At 42.5% G+C, this 20,278-nt stretch overlaps 1 protein-coding gene across 1 annotated transcript in view; it reads left to right on the plus strand.

Annotated features, from left to right (window-relative positions):
* The first annotated feature begins 780 nt into the window (after window positions 1-780).
* The window catches only part of LOC124606018, a 70,975-nt gene continuing 51,477 nt past the window's right edge, over window positions 781-20,278 (plus strand). Inside the window, exon 1 of the mRNA XM_047137980.1 lies at window positions 781-983. Coding sequence (XP_046993936.1) covers window positions 805-983 — 179 coding nt within the window. The 5' untranslated portion in view covers window positions 781-804. The remainder of the gene's footprint in view (window positions 984-20,278) is intronic.

Here is a 20,278-nt window from a genome sequence, read left to right on the forward strand (position 1 = left end):
CTCCAGGAAAAACACGACTACACCATAACATCACAGCCTCCGAATTTTACCGTTGGCACTACACACGCTAGCAGATGACGTTCACCGGGCATTCGCCATACCCACGCTCTGCCATCGGGTCGCCACATTGTGTACCGTGATTCGTTACCCCACGCAACGTTTTTCCACTGTTCAATCGTCCAATGTTTACCCTCCTTACACCAAGCGAGGCGTCGTTTGGCATTTACCGGCGTGATGGGTGGCTCATGAGCAGCCACTCGGACATGAAATCCAAGTTTTCTCACCTCACACCTAACTGTCATAGTACTTGCAGTGGATCCTGATGCAGTTTGGAATTCCTGTGTGATGGTCTGAATAGATGTCTGCCTATGGCCCATTACGACCCTGTTCAACTGTCGCTAGTCTCTGTCAGTCAACAGACGAGGTCGGTCTGTACGCTTTTGTGCTGTATGTGTTCCTTCCCGTTTCCACTTCACTATCACATCGGTAACAGTGGATCTAGGGATGTTTAGGAGTGTGGAAATGTCACATACAGACGTATGACACAAGTGACACCAAATCACCTGACCACGTTCGAAGTCCGTAAGTTCTGCGGAGCGCCCCATTCTGCTCTCTCACAATGACTAATGACTACTGAGGTCGCTGATATAGTGTATTTGGCAGTATGTGGCAGCACAATGCACCTAATATGAAAAACGTATGGTTTTGGGGGTGTCCGAATACTTTTGATCACATAGTGCATATTGCGCGATGAAACGATCTTTGCCGTGGTGTTTCAGAAGAACAGCCGACCTCTCTGCAGCGATGATGCGCTACCGCTTGCTGTGGGCACCACTGGTGGTGCTTCTCGTGGTGGTGGTGGCCGTGGTGCTGGGCGCCGCCACGCCGTCCACCAAGCGCGTCCTGGTCGACATTGCCGTCGACGGCGATGATGGCGACGAAAGGATCGAGGCCATTGAGACTGATCCGTCGCAGGACGACAGGTAGTGTGCGCAGGCTGCACCGCAAGTAGACTGCTGCTTGGCTCGTTCTACAATACTTTTTTTCACTCTGGTGTGGTTTACTTTGAGCCTGTTAGTTGCTGTTCGATCGCTTACATTTGAAATATAAGGGATGTTTCACAATTCATGTTACACACTTCTAGTGGCTTTAGAGGAGTCTAAGTAGATCAAGTTTCAGATAGGAACCCGTGTCTGGAAACGCCATCCATCGACTCTACAGAGCACTAAAGTTATAGACGCCGGTTTCTTTATCTGTATGTGTATTCAGATGATTCCGTGATGATGTTACAAACTTTCTAGGGTGATGGAGAAGAGTAAATGTATCAATTTGAGTTAAGGATCCCTGTACCTGAAATGAACGAGGTGAAAGTTATGTGCGACAACTCTTCTGGTACCTCTAACAGTGCAATACATGTACCGGTCCTTGTTTTGATCCATACTACCACCCCTGAAAGTTGCCTACACTACAACCTCAGCAACAACAGTACCAGTACACGTATTCCAATATCAGAGGTATCAGATTGATTTCTGCTTATAACTTTCTACTCGTTCGTGTCCTTACCTCAATTTGATACATTTATCGTCCTCCATCATCCAAGAATGTAAAATCATTGCGGAATCACTATACAGGCACTGGCGTCTATGACTTTGACGCCTTGTAGCGTCGTTGGATGACGTTTTCGGACAGGTGTTCCTATGTACATCTTGAATTGCTACGTCCGCTCTAAAACCTCTTGAAGTGTATGACATGAAACGTGAAACACCCTGTATATGGGTGTATTATGTTAAAGGTCTCGCAAGTGATCCTTACGAACTGACCTCCTTTCTTTTTCTTCATACCTGTAGCACCTGAAGGCCAGAGTCCCGACATGCACTTCTCAAAATACGTGAAAAAGTCGAGTTGCATGACTTCCAAGTTTTGATAATTGTAAAAAAAATCGTAGGACAATGGCCCATAGCGCCTCGCGTTCTGCTCTTGTAATGGAAAGGCTGGTGGTTCGTTTCATACTAGACGTGAGGTTTCTTTTAGTTGCGTTTGCGTTCTTTATTTCATGTCAAACTGAAGTACCAATCAACAAATATTGACTCACAATTTTAATGAAAACAATGTACTTTATTACTTATCGCATGAAAATTCTGGTATTCGTAGTAAATTAAAATTTGCCAGCTAAATGTGAAACTCCAAATAGACTTTTTTTATTTTTAGTGATTATGAGTAAGCATAAACACAATATTAAAAACAGTGCCATAGCTGTATATACTTCTTTCATTTAACATAAGACTTTTGCAGTTCATTATGAATACCAGAATTGTCATAAAATTAGTTAGTAAAAATAGCAAAATGAATTTTTTTAAAAAACGTTATTCAATATCTGTTGATTAACTTCTCAGTTTTATGGAAATTATAGAATGCAATTAAAATTTTAAGCAAGTACACTACACGACAAAACAGTGAATCAGCCATAAGACATGGTCGCTATCAACGTAACTTCATACATGTACACACCGCTGCCAGGTATGAAAAAAGTTAGAGATGCAAATTTCCCAGATAGGCAGGACGGCCGCTGGGAACCAGTAACATTGCTCCTATTTTGTATTGTTACCAGGGCTTGTAGTGTACATAAAGAATGTGAACAGCGTCAGATGTTCATTGATCACCGCGAAGGACCCTGAAGATGCTGCATAGACGTATTGGGCAGCGTTATCAGGTCTGACAGCGTTTGAAAGCGGCCTCGTTGTGGGTCTCCATTTGGTTGAATGGTCTAATCGTGCAGTATCCAGATTTGTGGGGCATTCTGATGGAAGACTGCACCGAGGTTGGACCGTATGGCAACGCGAGCGCAGCCATACTCGTCGCCGATCTTCTGGTCGACAAAATCTGAGGACGACGACGGAGGATAGCTGTACTGTGTACCGAGCACATCGTAACCCCTTCGCTTCTGTGCCTGCCCTTCGACAGCAAGTAATGGACTCGCTGCAATTTTCTGTGCTGTGTCACCCGCACCATTGATCGGAGACTAAACGCAGCCGGACAGTGAAATCGCATACCCATGCGCAGGCTGCCGTTAACACCACACAGACTATTGCGACTGGTGTGGTGCCGTGACCGGGAAGAGTGGACTCCTGAAGAGTGGCGTCACTCTTTGTTCAGCAATGAATTGGCGTTCTGCACTATCTCAGAATACCAACGTCAGCGAGCATAACGGCGACCTGAAGACAAAGTTCTATTATTCCAGTGTTTCGGTTGGTTGGTTGATTTAGGGGAGTCCATACAACGAGGTCATCGGTCCCATCGGATTAGGGACGGATGGGGAAAGAAGACGGCCGTTCCCTTTCAAAGGAACCATCCAGGCATTAGCTTGTAGCGATATAGGAAAATCAAGCAAAACCTACCAAGTGTACCGGTATGAAATGAGCGTTTTTTGTGAAAATGAAACACTAATTTTCAATTGAAAAGTAAAAACATTTTATTCAAAGTACTGACGACTGCTTTCTATACATTTTGACCACCTTTCTGACAATTTGTGGACACCACGCCAATAGAAATGTTCGTCTTTTGAAGCAAACCAATCAGACACCCAATTTTCGACTTCTTCGTAGGAATCGAAGTATTCCTCAGCCAATGCGTGTCCCATTGATGAAAACAAATGGTAGTCGGAAGGGGCCACGTCTGGTGAACACGGCGGGTGGGGTAGCAGCTCCCAGCCAAGTGTTTTGATTGTGTCCTGAACCAGTTTTGCTTTGTGTGCAGGTGCATTGTCGTGTAAAAAAAATACTTTACCATGTCTTCTGGCACATTCTGATCTTTTTTAGATCAATGCATAGTTGTCTGTAGCGATTAGTATTCACAGTTTCACCGAGTTTTAGAAGCTCATGATACATCGTACCTTTCTGATCCCACCGAACACAGAGCATTGTCTTCTTGCCGAATCGATCTGGTTCTGCAGTCCATGTTGTGGTTGTCCCGGATTAACCCGCGATTTTTCCCGTTTAGGATTCTTAAAATAAATCCAATTTTTCATCGCCAGTAACAATTCGATGCAAAATTGATTTTCTTTCATCTCTTTGAAGCAAAATTTGACAAATGGTTTTTCGGTTTTCCATCTGTCTTTCATGTAATTCATTTTCCACATTTTTCCCATAGCTTTCAAACGGTCAGAAATTTTTTGTTGTGCAACATTTAGCATTGCTGCCATTTGCTTCTGACTCCAAGTATCATTATCATCCAATATTGCTTGCAATTCTGCGTCTTCGAACTTTTTTGGTGGTCTTCCACGTTCTTCATTTCTTACATCAAAATCATTATTTCTGAACCGTTGAAACCATCGTTTGCATGTTGCTTCTGATGGAGAATGGTTGGTTGGTTGGTTTTTGGGAAAGAGACCAAACAGCGAGGTCATCGGTCTCATCGGATTAGGGAAGGAAGTCGGCCGTGCCCTTTCAGAGGAACCATCCCGGCATTTGCCTGGAGCGATTTAGGGAAATCACAGAAAACCTAAATCAGGATGGCCGGACGCGGGATTGAACCGTCGTCCTCCCGAATGCGAGTCCAGTGTGCTAACCACTGCGCCACCTCGCTCGGTGATGGAGAATGATCGCCATATGCCTCGACAAGCATTCGATGCGACTCTGCAGCAGTTTTTTTCAAATGAAAACAAAAAATTAATGCTTTCCGCAAATCATCACTTTCTGGTACAAAATTCGACATTGTTAACACGATGAAAACATATGATGTTGTTTGTTCCATGTTTTGATGTATACTAAATATCTTTGACAGATGTCATAGCAACTAAACAAAAAAATATTAAGGTTCGTTCACAACAAATGTTCCCTATAGACACATTTGTATCTTAACGCTCATTTCATACCGGTACAGCTGGTAAATCAGGATGGCCGGATGCGGGTTTGAACCGTCGTCCTCCCGAATACGAGTCCAGTGCGCTAACCACTGTGCCACCGCTCTCGGTAGTGTTTCGGAGAGGCACAGCGGTGTTTGTTCTGGCGTTATGTTGAGGAGAGCCATCGGATGTGGCTTCAGTTTACGTCTGGTAGTGACATTCTTCATCCTCATATGTTACAGCTCATGCAACAGTGCTGTGTTGACATTTATCAACACGAGAATGCTCTTACTCACAGGGCACGTGTATCTAGGAACTCTCTGCGTGATGCTGAGATAAGTCTCGTGATCATGCATGATTCTCAGATCTGTTCCCGAAAGAGCACCTGTTGGACCAGCCTGGGCGTCAGCTTAGGCCCAGTGCCATTATCGAGGATCTGGGATATCAAGGACCTGTCATAATTGTTGACCAGCTTGCCTCAGGATAGGATACAATGGTTTTATGACATCTTGCACCAGTGCGTATATCCAGTCTAGAGTGGGTGCTATGTCATACTGGTAAGTGGGCTTATTATGCCAACTTCTGTGTCAATCTGACTCGAGTTTCTGATTACTGAAATAATATTGCTTACACTGACAACCCGTGAAACTTCGCTTCGTTTCCTCCTCCCTTTCTGGGAGTTTTGCTTTTCTTGTCAGGCAATGTATTTGCGTCTGGCGAGAACCGAACCAGCAATCACTCAGTTACAAGACTAGAATACTAAACACGTAGTTAAGGATCACACTGTTAACAATTACGATATTTTTCATACTTACCAGGGTTTGGAACTGTTCAAAGTCAATTTTTTTCGAATGCTTTGATAAGTACGGTATATCGTCTTTAGTTAAAACGTTGGCTTTCAGACCACGTTTTGCTGGTTCACCTGAGCTTTCGACATACCTCTGTTGATATATGAAGATGGTATATGTTCTTTCGGACAGATACCATTAGTGATCTTGCAGCTCTCGAAGAATGAAATTACAATGAAATCCAGACCATTAGCTGCTTACAGGCGTTGGTAAATATCAACGGGGACAGGAAAATTTGTGCCCCGACCGGGACTCGAAACCGGGATCGCCTGCTTACATGGCGGACTCTCTATCCGTCTGTGTCCTCGATGGCTCAGTCAGATAGAGCGTCTTCCATGGAAGCAGGAGATCCCGGGTTCGAGTCCCGGTCGGAGCACATATTTTCATCTGTCCCCGTTCATATTTATCAACGCCTGTAAGCAGGTAATAGTCTGGATTTCATTGCAATTTCATACCTCTGCGGATGTCAAAATGATCCGCATTAGTTGGACTGTCTAATTGTTAGGTCACTCAGCAAGGCCTCTTGACCATCGATAAAAGATGTCGCCCAACGGGTAACGAGGACAGGTGTGACCATAGCAAACATGGGGCAGGGGTGTTGCATCTCAAAGAAGGTAACAAGGGTGGGGGGGGGGGGGAGGGGGGTTATCAACTCACTATAATACGAAACCGTGACACAAATTAATACATGTTTATTACAAAGTTTCCTGCTAACGTATATGAATAACTATTACCGGAAATACGGCAACAGAAAGTCGGTTCATCACATTAAAAAGAGTGGAAAATCCCAGTCCACGGTGCAGGTATCTGTTACTTCTCATGGAACATCTGTCATTGACTCCTAGGGCACAGCCGTTACCGGATCCAACCCTTCAGCACAAAACAAAGTTCCTTTGAAATGTTTTTTGGCCAAATGGCATTGCTTGTAAAAACTGATATTCTTTGTAGGTACAGGTGTTGTCGGGCTACGCTTTACGATTTCTGTGAATACAGCCCTCCACCCCCACATCGCGCAGGGCGTATTATGCGAAAAACTGCAGCAACGCGACTCACAGGTGCCAATACTAACAATGTCCGTGTCCCCATCCACTACTTGCCCCTAGCGGTGAACTCATCCCTTCGCCATTCCCTCTGAAAGGAGAGCGGCAACTCCTCTTCACAGAGCCAGCTAAACTACTGATAATATTTCATTCAAATTGCCCCTAGGAAAGAGAAGGAATTAATGGACAAGTAGACGGCTTACTCCTAGCAGTCACTGAGGTTTCTAATTGCAGATTTAGTTTATCACTTGATGAGAACAGAACTGAGATAGTAATGATTTTAAATCAGTTATGAATAACACATGAGGTGTGCCAGTCCAGCAGTGGACTGAAACGTACCACTGTGAAATTGAAGAAAAGGGCCAGTGCCTAAGATCTCCTCGTCAAATATGACATATGAGACCTAAGAGAGTTTTAATTAGCCACCACCATGAACCACGTGTGCTACAGAAAGACAGGCACCAAATTTACGTATCAGCAGAGAGTTTTCTGTTCAGGCAACAGATATTCTCTGATCCGATGCGGTGTCTGAGCATCAGTTTATGATCTACCAAAGCTCCTGGTCTCCAAATCTCTCATCGTTTGCTGAGTTTCAACAGTCTTCCGCTTTACTTCTTGGTACTTTCATGTTCTTAAAAGTTTGTTGGTGGCATTGTAGTGATGTAAAAGTTAGTGGCATTACAGCAACGTTCAGTGCAACGCATCATTTGTATGCAGTTTTGAACCCCTATTGGTATCAAAAATGTTCAAATGAGTGTGAATTCATAAGGGACGAAACTGCTGAGTTCATCGATCCCTAGACTTACACACTACATCAACTAACTTAGTTAAGAACAACACACACAGCCTTGCCCGAGGGAGGACTCGAACCGCGCGCGCACTCAGTGACATGGCGCCTATTGGTATCCTTATTAAACAAATTCCTAAAGTCTGTCATTAATATTTGGTTCCAGAGCGACGGAAGAAGACACCGGTTTTCTTTAGTTTCATTTTTTAAATAAAAAGGTGTTTCGTCTCAGATCTGTCAGGTGTATATTTTTGCAGCTAACGGCTTAATAGTTACATATTACATACAATTTAAAAAGTAGATTGATGAACAAATTACGTAGCACATTACTTGATCATTTAACCGTACTCAGTTAGTTGGAATGCTGAAGATTAGGACTAGTGGATTAAAATACAAAATTAATTGCCATGTAAGGAATGGATATAGTTAACATTATTGGGTTCTTGTCGTGATTAGAGGGGGAAAAAACATTAAACACAAACTTAGTACACCGCGCACAGTTATCTCTCGAGATCCGCTGGCAGCTGTCTCTTGTCTGAACGACGCAGATCATCGCTAAGTTTCTATCCGCGACGATCTTGTTTCTTCAGATTATGCTGACCGCTTCTCTGTGCAAATTCGTTTGGCCGTGCAGGCACTTCGTACTAACGCACCACAGAGTGAATACATGACTGCTACACGTAGTAACGGCTAACGCTCCATCTGCTACAGTCACCTACTGCAAACGCTTGTAAAAGCCAGGGTGGACGCAACCACAGACGATAATGTGTTCTGTTTTAAGGAAACTTCACCAACGTTGGTGCTTTAAGCAGTTGGTGGTTGCGAACTAATGGCAGTTTACGATATAAATCCCACGTGCCTGAAAATATTCATGTCTGCCAACTATTTTCTGAATTCAAAATAATTTAAAATCTTTTACCATCCACATAATTTTGACTCTAAGCGTTGTGGTGCACTTGTATACCGTCCATTTTGAATGTATCCAATGGACTCGCATTCACGTGGAGCGGATTTAAAATCTTCGTCCGACAGTCCAGATTTAAGTTTTCCTTATGTACCCGAACGGAAACGGCCTTGCCGCAGTGGATAACCGGTTCCCGTGAGATCACCGAAATTAAGCGCTGTCGGGCGTGGCCAGCACTTGGCTGGGTGACCATCTAGCCGCCATGCGCTGTTGCCATCTAAATTCGTGCACACCGACGCCACAGCACAATTCATCGCAAACTAACAGTTCTAAAATGACTGTAACAGAATTTCATTCTGCGCAAATTTTCGGCAGAAAATCGGCTTAAAAGGAAGTCAATTTAGCAACGCTTTAATTACACGTAAAATAAGTATTTCTATTCGTTAGTGCTCGACTGCACTGCAGAGTTAGTAAAATTTTGTGTTAGATTGCTCAAGATGGAGATTACGTTTCCGGGTCTAGGTTTAATATCGTTTTTTTTTTTAATTCTGATCTGCTCGATAATGCTCTAGGACCACGTTGTCGATGGTACGTTAAATAATAATCTTCTTTTCCTTTTTCTAGACCGGTATTACATATATTTGACAAAGAAATATGATCAATTTACATCAAATTTCTTTGACAAATATCTTTGACGTGGCGCTTAAAACGGGTATTACACATTCGTCATATTTTTCATCAAATTTCAAGATGGCGGCCAACAAATTGTTGTTGTGCGCTGCAGTTGCTAGTATCACAATTGCTGTGTGTGTATTTGGAAGCAAAAAAGGAAACACACTTGGTTGAAGCCATAAGTATTGCGTCGAGGTAATAAAAGCATTCGGCAAAACATTCTTACGGGAGCTGCAAGTGGAGGACGTCAAGTCTTATATATAAATTACTTACGAATGGATGAGAGTGTATTTCAGTATTTGCTCAGTAAAGTGGCTTCTCATATTACAAAACAGTGTATTCTCTTGGGAAATGTTATATGTGCAGAAGACAGGCAAACTGTAACACTGGGATTACTTGATACAGGAGAGAGCTATTCTACTTTACAACAAGTGCTCGAATATCACATTGTACATTAACTAAAATAATTCCAGAAACGTGTGAAGCGATTTATAAAGCACTGAAGGGAGAATATGTGAAGGTAAATAAATGCTTAGTACACTACATGGGCAATAAGAACTACTTTTATTTTTGAATAATTTAATTAAATGAGTTAGTATTCCAATAAATACAAAATTAATAGACAGTACGTAATAGATGAGGCGCTTTTTAACTAATGGCATCCAGAGTTCAAAAATAGACAGAGTAGAATGGAAAACTAAGAAAGAATTTTTTTATTTTAGACTGTGAGCACATCTTGTATTCCGTCTTGCTGAAAAGCTGCCTGGATATTTCCAGATGGAAAGGTGGATGGCAGTGCCCGTGACTGTGGGCATGAAGTCACTTGTAGCATATTCCATCCGCCCGTCAACACACAATTAATAAGAGGCACTGTGCCCCTTGCTTTATATATATATATATACTCCTGGAAATTGAAATAAGAACACCGTGAATTCATTGTCCCAGGAAGGGGAAACTTTATTGACACATTCCTGGGGTCAGATACATCACATGATCACACTGACAGAACCACAGGCACATAGACACAGGCAACAGAGCATGCACAATGTCGGCACTAGTACAGTGTATATCCACCTTTCGCAGCAATGCAGGCTGCTATTCTCCCATGGAGACGATCGTAGAGATGCTGGATGTAGTCCTGTGGAACGGCTTGCCATGCCATTTCCACCTGGCGCCTCAGTTGGACCAGCGTTCGTGCTGGACGTGCAGACCGCGTGAGACGACGCTTCATCCAGTCCCAAACATGCTCAATGGGGGACAGATCCGGAGATCTTGCTGGCCAGGGTAGTTGACTTACACCTTCTAGAGCACGTTGGGTGGCACGGGATACATGCGGACGTGCATTGTCCTGTTGGAACAGCAAGTTCCCTTGCCGGTCTAGGAATGGTAGAACGATGGGTTCGATGACGGTTTGGATGTACCGTGCACTATTCAGTGTCCCCTCGACGATCACCAGTGGTGTACGGCCAGTGTAGGAGATCGCTCCCCACACCATGATGCCGGGTATTGGCCCTGTGTGCCTCGGTCGTATGCAGTCCTGATTGTGGCGCTCACCTGCACGGCGCCAAACACGCATACGACCATCATTGGCACCAAGGCAGAAGCGACTCTCATCGCTGAAGACGACACGTCTCCATTCGTCCCTCCATTCACGCCTGTCGCGACACCACTGGAGGCGGGCTGCACGATGTTGGGGCGTGAGCGGAAGACGGCCTAACGGTGTGCGGGAACGTAGCCCAGCTTCATGGAGACGGTTGCGAATGGTCCTCGCCGATACCCCAGGAGCAACAGTGTCCCTAATTTGCTGGGAAGTGGCGGTGCGGTCCCCTACGGCACTGCGTAGGATCCTACGGTCTTGGCGTGCATCCGTGCGTCGCTGCGGTCCGGTCCCAGGTCGACGGGCACGTGCACCTTCCGCCGACCATTGGCGACAACATCGATGTACTGTGGAGACCTCAGGCCCCACGTGTTGAGCAATTCGGCGGTACGTCCACCCGGCCTCCCGCATGCCCACTATACGCCCTCGCTCAAAGTCCGTCAACTGCACATACGGTTCACGTCCACGCTGTCGCGGCATGCTACCAGTGTTAAAGACTGCGATGGAGCTCCGTATGCCACGGCAAACTGGCTGACACTGACGGCGGCGGTGCACAAATGCTGCGCAGCTAGCGCCATTCGACGGCCAACACCGCGGTTCCTGGTGTGTCCGCTGTGCCGTGCGTGTGATCATTGCTTGTACAGCCCTCTCGCAGTGTCCGGAGCAAGTATGGTGGGTCTGACACACCGGTGTCAACGTGTTCTTTTTTCCATTTCCAGGAGTGTATATATATATATATATATATATATATATATATATATATATATATATAAAGAGAGTCAAACGATGACACCAACCTTGAATCCATGTTTACAAACACACTACAGAGGCGTTAAATAGCTGTAGCGGCGCCAGCACTCCAAGCGGTTACATATCACATTGCTGTGAACAGAAGACGAACGACTTTTATGATCAAACCTACGGCGAGGCCCTAGATTTGATCATATTTATTGACGACAGGCGAGATTTGACAAAGTTCCCCATTACACCATCATATTTCCTTGGCATAAATGTTTGACATGTCAACTTTGACAAAGAAATATGATTGTGTAATACCGGCCTCAGCTACAAAATTTACCGATATGGCGATGTTAGAACTACACACTTTTTTCAGTAATTGTTGGCTGTTGACTGACCGGTGACAGACTTGTCAGTCGTTAATATGATGATGGGTATAAAAATAGTAACATGGTTCTGTAATCGCCTGGGAAGGTTGATAGTTCTATAGAAGACGTAATGTGCAATGGAAATGTAATGGGCATGAAAATGATAACGGTGTTAGTTGGTGCTAATCTATTGAATTTATGGCAGGGAGGAGTGACGATAAATGGGTTCGAATGTACTTGATGAAGTAGTGCGAAACAATTTACTTCGACGGTGTAATTTGCTTGGTTGCACAGGGACTACCTAGGATAGAAGAAACAAGGATAGAGCAAGAAGTAGAGACATAGAGTCGGCATTATCTTTTTTTTTTTGTTTGGTTTGGAGATATAATTTAAGACGATAAGAAACAGCGCTGGAAATCGATCTTGATGCGGCTAGTGCGTGGAAGATAGAAAAACATTTGAAATATTCCTTTAAAAATAGAATAATTAAAAATAATAACTAAATAAAAAGATTGGACTCTTGTCTCTGTGTCAGTACTTAATAACTGCACATGTTTTGTATAAGACCTCCCGTAACCGCTGCATAACAATGAAGAAGCAAGATACCATATCATGCAGTCTAGCAAATAAAAAATGATTACATCGAGATCCGGAAGCGAAGTCTCTCTAGTGTTCTAACGACAAAACCCTGCCCTCATCAGTAAATCTCGCATATATGATTATTATGGTGCAGAATAGCCTTGCTCTCACCCCTTTTTCTGACGAAAATACGCACGGAACGACATTTTGTTATATTTTTAAACTTCTAGTATGTGAGGAATCTCGCTGTGGCGTCCAAATGCACTTTTTTGGTTCACTCTGTATATACGAGTTTTCATTCTGCATGTGTGAAAGTTTTACAGTGTGTTGATACATCCTTCCCGCTTGTTATCAAACTTAGTTCAACCTGTTCCCGTGAGTGGTGCCGTCACAGCAAGTCCTCAAGATGGCTGCTACACTCGACGTTCGTCAGAAGCAACGTGCTGTCATAGAATTCCTGTCCAGTAATAACGAGACAATGGGAAACACCCACAAGAGGTTGAAAAAGGTGTATGGAGGTGCTGCTGTCGATCGCAGTACAGTTAGTCGGTGGGCAAGCAGGTTACGTGATGAAAGCGGGCACGGCAATACTGAGGACAGTCCTCGCAGCGGCAGGCCTCGTACTGCACACACTCCAGACAATGTGGAGAGAATTAATTGGTGACTGCTGACAGACGCATCACAGTGAACGAATTGTCACGCTACGTGGGGATAGGGGAAGGAAGTGTTTGCAGAATACTGAAAGTGTTGGCGTTAAAAAGGGTTTGTGCCAGGTAGGTTCCCAGGACGTTGACAGTGGCTCACAAAGAAACAAGAAACACGGTATGCAGAGAACTTTTGGAACAGTACGAGAATGGTGGAGATAAATTTCTTGGAAGAATTGTGACGGGAGGTGAAACATGGCTCCAACGTTTTTCACCAGAGACGAAGAGGCAATCAGTTGAGTGGCATGATGCAAAAACACCCAAGAAAAAAAAAAAAAATTCAAAACCACACATTCTACTGGAAAAGTTATGGCTACGGTGTTTTTCGATTCCCAAGTGGCCGGCCGGGGTGGCCGAGCGGCTCTAGGCGCTACAGTCTGGAACCGCACGACCGCTACGGTCGCAGGTTCGAATCCTGCCTCGGGCATGGATGTGTGTGATGTCCTTAGGTTAGTTAGGTTTAAGTAGTTCTAATTTCTAGGGGACTGATGATCTTTGAAGTTAAGTCCCATAGTGCTCCGAGCCATTTGAACCATTTTTTTTTTTTTGATTCCCAAGGACTCTTGCTTGTGGACATCATTCCAAGTGGAACCGCTATAAATTCTAATGCATATGTGACGACACTGAAGGAACTTCAAGCTCGACTGAGTTGTATTCGACCACATCGGCAAACGCAGGATGTTTTGCTGTTGCACAACAATGCACGGCCACACGCCAGTCAAAAAACCACGGAAGCGATCACAAAACTCGGATGGACAACATTGAAACACCCGCCTTACAGTCCTGACCTGGCTCCATGTGACTGTCATCTCTTTGGGAAACTGAAAGACTCTCTTCGTGGAACAAGGTTTGAAGATGATGACTCCCTTGTGCACGCTCTCAAACAGTGGCTCCAACAGGTAGGTCCAGAATTTTACCGTGTGGGTATGCAGGCGCTGGTTCCAAGATGGCGTAAGGCAGTTCAGAGGGATGGAAATTGTGTGGAGAAATGAAAATATTGTTCCTAAAGGATGTATCTACACACTGTAAAACTTTCAAACATGTAGAATAAAAGATGGATTTAAAAAAATAGTGTGCATTTCTTTTGGAGTGACCCTCGTATAAGCGTCTCTACCTCTACTTCGATATCTTGCAGACCATCTCAGTAGTTATGCTTCGAAAGACTTCCATGACACTTTTCCAAAATTCTTCATTAATCTTGCACCGACACTGGGCGACACCGAAATTCATTATTTCCAGTTAAATACGTTTTCTTATATAAGCTTGATTGTGCCAATTACTGAATTCTCTTGATTAGTAATTGCGCAAGATCTACTCCATCGGTCAACATCACTTGTAGAATTAATAAAAAAAAAACTGTGTATACATCTCACTATAGTCATTGTGGAATCTGTTCTGTCTTTGAATTCTGACGGTTAATGCAGCATACAAAGAGTAAAGCTTATGTTCAAATTCTACAGGGAGATCATTGTCACCAGTTGCAGCTTCAACTATATCAGCATAATATCAGGGAGCTAGTATTTTCCAATGCAACACTTCAGTGGAGAGATTCTACTGAGGAGATTCTACTCTCCATAAGTTGCGAATATAACTCACACGTGAACTGTGCTAGGCCTTCAAGACATTACAGCCGGGCAGCGTTCCTTTAAGTGAGCAGTTTCCTTTTACACATGTAATTCAGGGTTCTTGATGCATATTTCGTAGCGAAGTTTAATGACCGTAGAAAACTGTATGCTGTTGAAGTTATTGTCAAGAAATTTTAGTTTATGTCAGAGTTTATAACTGACGACTGTCTTTAAGAACACACTGGGGCAGCAGTACGTATTTTATGGGTATAATTATAATGACTGCACCAAAGAGCAAATAACGGGAAAACAATTAAGAAAAACGCTTGAGAACTCTCTTATGTTTTATAGCGTTAACAAAAGTTCCCAATTTGATCACCAGTTTTATGTCAGTCTTAAAACATTAGACATCTTTTTAATTATCACTTCCTGCATTATATCTGCAGTTTATACCTTTGTCAAATGTTAGCTTATCCCCGTCGCTCTCTCTCCACTTCCCCCTCCTGTGTTATCTTGCATCAAATGTTTTTGTGATGTGCAACTCTTGAGAACGAAGTCGCTGAGGGCAGAGGCTACGCAGGGTTAGAGATTGTTGGGCACTGCCTTAAGAAAATCTCGGCGTATTTATAATTATTTGTTATATGATATGCTCTTGCCATTAAATGATACAAATGAATGAACTAGACTGACAGAATACTCAGCTGAATTTATTGCAGTAATTAGTTACTGTAGAATCACTTTCAGGCGGTACTACAGTACTCGCAGTCTTCTTTCTGTCGAATCTCTACCTTTCCACTTGGACAAGACTCAGGAATTGTGTACTTAAAAAACTAAATAACTTGCAGTTTTTGGAACTGCTGTATCGGTCTGTACAGTTTACCTCGCACTTAGCAGAAGTAATCAACGTCTGATCGTGCGGTTGTCTGCTCAGCTTGGTAATATTACTTTAACTAACAGTATACACAAAATAAATTACTCACTGTTTTCTTAACGTATTCGCTATTAATCGCAATTACCGGGCTATACTTATTTCTACTGCGTACGGTACTTGATGCGAGCCAAGTGCTCGGGCGGCACGTGTCTCCCTCTAACTGCTAAGTGACGACTCATTAATATACACGGCGACGCTCTTCAGGCGCACTACCTCACATATATTTAGAGAGGATAAATGTACCGAGGTGCAGTTTTTGCTAAGCTATGGCAAACAAGATGTACTCTAGTATCTTACAAAGTTTATAACTGCCTGATCATGGCAGTGACTTTGACTTTTGATTGTAAATGGATTTATATCATTTTATGTGGTAATAAAATGAATAATCCAAGGGAATCTGAACGGCGTAATGTGTGTAGAACTTGCTCAAATAGTAACAAGGTAATAAAGCCTCAAAGTACTATTCCATAAAGCTCTGCCCTACTGCACTCACGTACCACAGATGAGTTAATGACAGTTGTGTGGAATGACACCTGTGCACAAATGGAATTTGTTGGCATGTCAGTTGAGGTCAATACACTTCAGGTAGTTTTTTCACTTTCACATTCCTTGGTTTCGCCGACTCTCAACCGACTGTCACATTACAAGCTAACCTAGACCTCGTCTGAAAATGGGCAAACCAACCTGAAACTGGTAAAGACAAAATAAATTATCAAAAACAGTGTCTGGTTGCAATTTTTTTGATATTTCGGCGTATATTGAAAATAATTCCTAGTATAACGTATCGAAGACTACAGCACGCTTTACTACACTGTAAGACAGCGAGCTACTTCTTAGTACGCCTGTATGCTACCTACGAAAAGCCGAGCAAGGAAGAGTCCCAGGCTCCACAAAAAAAATATTCAAGTAGTAGTAGTAGTAGTATCTTTATTCATCCGTAGATCTCTTTTTACAGGGGTATAGGAAATGTCAAAGTATTTACAAATTTAGATCAATTTAAACTCACTACACACACACACACACACACACACACACACACACACACACACACACAGACGCGCTGGTGATCTCTGGCCATTTTCTGTACCGCAACTTCCCATTTTCTATGCTGAAAAACTGAGTCAGCATCCCTCCATAATGAGTGAGATGTTGAGCTCAGAAAGAGGAAGAGGTGTTAGTATTGTGCTATGCATAGCTTGGGGGTAGGTTTTTCAAGAAAGGAAAAAAGAAAGAAGGATAAAAAACATAAAATGAAGGGTAATGTGGAATGTCGGATATTTTATAATCATTATTATTATTATTTATTTGTATAACATTTTTTATCAAACCCCTACTCTGTTTTAGCTAAGTAGTCCTTCAATGTATAAAATGTATTGCATAACAGGTACTTTTTAGCTGCCTTTTTAAATAAGTGTATTTCTGCAATTTCTTTAATCTCTTTTGGTAATTTATTGTACAGTTTTATTCCTTGGTAGAAAATGCCGTTCAAGTGTGTGTGAATTCCTAAGGGACCAAACTGCTGAGGTCATCGGTCCCTAGACTTACACAAACTAACATATGTTACGAACAACACACACACCCATGCATGAGGGAGGACTCGAACCTCTGGCGGGAAGGGTCACGCAGCCCGTGACATGGTGCCTCAGACCGCCCGGCCACTCAGCAGAAACATCTTTCCGCAGAAAGGCAGCGCCGCACAAGTGTTCCAAATCGCCTCAGGAACGGTTCCTGTGTTTACCTGTGCACTTGCCCCTCATTCTGTGCTCTGATGTTGTAGGACGGATGACTTACTCGTGAACATATCCGGACATTCACAGTTTATACGACAGTTGAGCAAGTTAATACATTTTTGCTGATGGAGGAAATCACAAAATTGTTAAGAGCAGCGGTTCGGTAGCGTTCTGAAAGAGATTCTGATCACCGTAGCACTCAAGATCTGCCTTCGCAAACAGTATAAAAATATTCATGGAAATGGCAATGTGATGAATAAAATAAGTCAACGGTAAATAACAGTAAGTCATGAGAGAAATACAACTAATATTTTAGCAGTGATAATACGCAAGGCGCATGCCACTACTGAGATATTTTAGCGGTGGTAATACACAACGCACAGGCTGCTACTGAGTAGCTTGGCTGTGCGAGTTGGATCAATGAGAAGAATGTTTTCGAATGTTGAGCCTCACTGCGTTTAATCATTTCCAAATTTCGCTCTGTGAACGTCTTTGAGGTAACCTCTTTTAAAATCGGTTTCATTTCTCCGAATAATGTCTACATAAGCTGCAAAAAGCGATTCGATGTTCGACGCTAGATTTTGTTTACATATGTCGCCTAATTTACAAACCATCTTTGTGAGATACACTGCTGGTCAATTGGAAATCCGACCTCGCTGAGAGATGTGAGTAAACAACGACCTTCGTCCGCCTGTGTGATGCGAGCTTCAGTAATCGATTAAGTGGTCCCTGTTTTAATAATGGGACTCTAAGTAATTACAGAGACAGTTCCCAGCATATGCTGTCGCAGTTATTGGAAGACATCGAATAGAACATAAGGCAATTCATGTGGTGACAAAATGATGGATGCCAAGTCCATTGGAAACACACGCAATTATAGACCACCTTAAAAGAAGATATCATTGTTGGACCTAGTTCAGGAAACACAAAATGGTCTGCACGGTAATCAGACTGAAAACCGCTAGACTTTTATCTGTAGAGAAAATTAAAACAAGAAGTATACAAACAAACATCGACCACTGGCGAAAACATGAAATGCCGTATATCTGAGCTACATAAGTCTACTCGGAATTCAACACGGATGATTGTCTGCCCTGAATCTGTGTTCAAGGTATACATTTTGAGCACTTGATGTGGCAGTCATAATAAGAAACGCTCAAACCATGACTTAAGTTTAGTTTTTGCTATCATGTTGCAATATTAGACAGATATTTATGGGGCCTCTTTTCTTGAAATCGGGTTATATGTTTTCGGCGCTGTTACTATTTGATGAAATTTTACACGTGTTATGTCCCTGGAGTCCTCTTCAAAGGCTCTATCCAGTACCACAGAAAAAGTATGTAGTTTGTCTCACAATAAATTCTCTTTAGTCCAAAAGTGCTGCTAGCGTCTCTGTTCTTACAAAATTTTGTGTCCATTTTAAATGGTAGTAACAAAGTCAAGGACATGGGTAATAAATTTTAAATGTTGCTACCTGAAGAGAGAAAAAGAATTTGACACGACTACATCTTAGATGACAATATAGCATAAGCCTGAATTAACGACGCCTGCCATGGACGCGGGTTGCACAGCAAGTGTGTCACTACAACTGATTAGTGGCTCCTTCAACATTCTGCATATTTTTTCGATATAGGACTATGTGCTCTGATAACGCTGCTGTGTGGACTCCAGGGAGCGACTATTTTTTACTAATCTGTACCAGTATCTTGATGATACTCTTTTGCGTATTCTTTACTCTCCTTCCTTTTACGCCAAATTTCCCTACCAGTGTGGATTATTAATTTTGTGTTGCCAGAAGAGACCCTGGAATGATTGTTTTGTATAATGTTTTTACAGTATCTTTCGCTTCTACAAGATTTAAAGATCATTAGGGCCGTGTGCATCTTGCCTTGAATTTTATATAAGGAAAATCAGACTTAAGTTATATTAATGAGGCAAATAACAATATGACCTGACATTCACAATAAATGGTAATTACGAAGGTAAAAAATCAGAACGTTACAGAACAATGCAAGTTCATTGTAATTTTACTCTTAAGAAACATATAGTTTATTTAATTTGTGTTAGTTACAGACGGTTGTCAATCCTGTTATGAAATGTACTTATATTTATCGTACCTTTACTTAACAATATCTGATAAATGCAATTTACCTATCTATACTTGCATTAAAGTAATTATAATGAAGCATATATTACGTAGAAGACCGCTAATAAACAATTTGTGAACCCTATGAGACTTCAAACTAAAATTCAGTTTCTCATATTGATATGTACTTTTTGGCTCCTCATAACTTTCATTGTCATCCATTATAGTTTTACTCAGAATATTTCAAAAACTGAACTAAACAACGCTGGAAACAATGCAGTCAACAGCTCTGTTAATCACGCACTGGCAAAACAACACTAAAATAGACATCACTCACAGAAAACTTTAAGATCATGTAAGACTTTTAAATGTCACTTTTATTTATTTTTTCTAGACTTTTTAAACCAAATTTTCAGTTAACAAGGAAAAGCAAATGTCCCAGACAAATGTCCTCGTACACGGTAGTCAGAAGCAGTCTGAACAGCTTGTAGAGGTGTTGCACGATAGGTAGTACTGAGAAATAATTGCGTAGAAAGGAAATTCGATACGTCTTGCCGTTTCCGAGTTAATTGGCATTGAAGTTAGTCAGGCTGTTGCGCGAAAATTAAAGACGCCCGCCAGAGACTATGTCCTGTAACGTTCACTTGGTTTCCTAACACCGAACGAGAGAGCGATATAGAAATAGGACATGGGACGGTAGCAAGGATCGAACACGAGCCTAAGGCTGAGCACTCTCGTGCTCTATCATTTACACTGTGAGAACAACTGACACTAATTGTATTGACGGGCGGCTTGAATGTGTGCGTGCAACGATCTGATTGGCTAACTTCGAAGGTAATTGCCTCGGAAACGGCGCAACGTAACGAATATTTTTCTTAATAATTATTTC

The sequence above is a fragment of the Schistocerca americana genome, chromosome 3 (genome assembly GCF_021461395.2).
Source record: "Schistocerca americana isolate TAMUIC-IGC-003095 chromosome 3, iqSchAmer2.1, whole genome shotgun sequence".
Taxonomy (NCBI): Eukaryota; Metazoa; Arthropoda; class Insecta; order Orthoptera; family Acrididae; genus Schistocerca; species Schistocerca americana.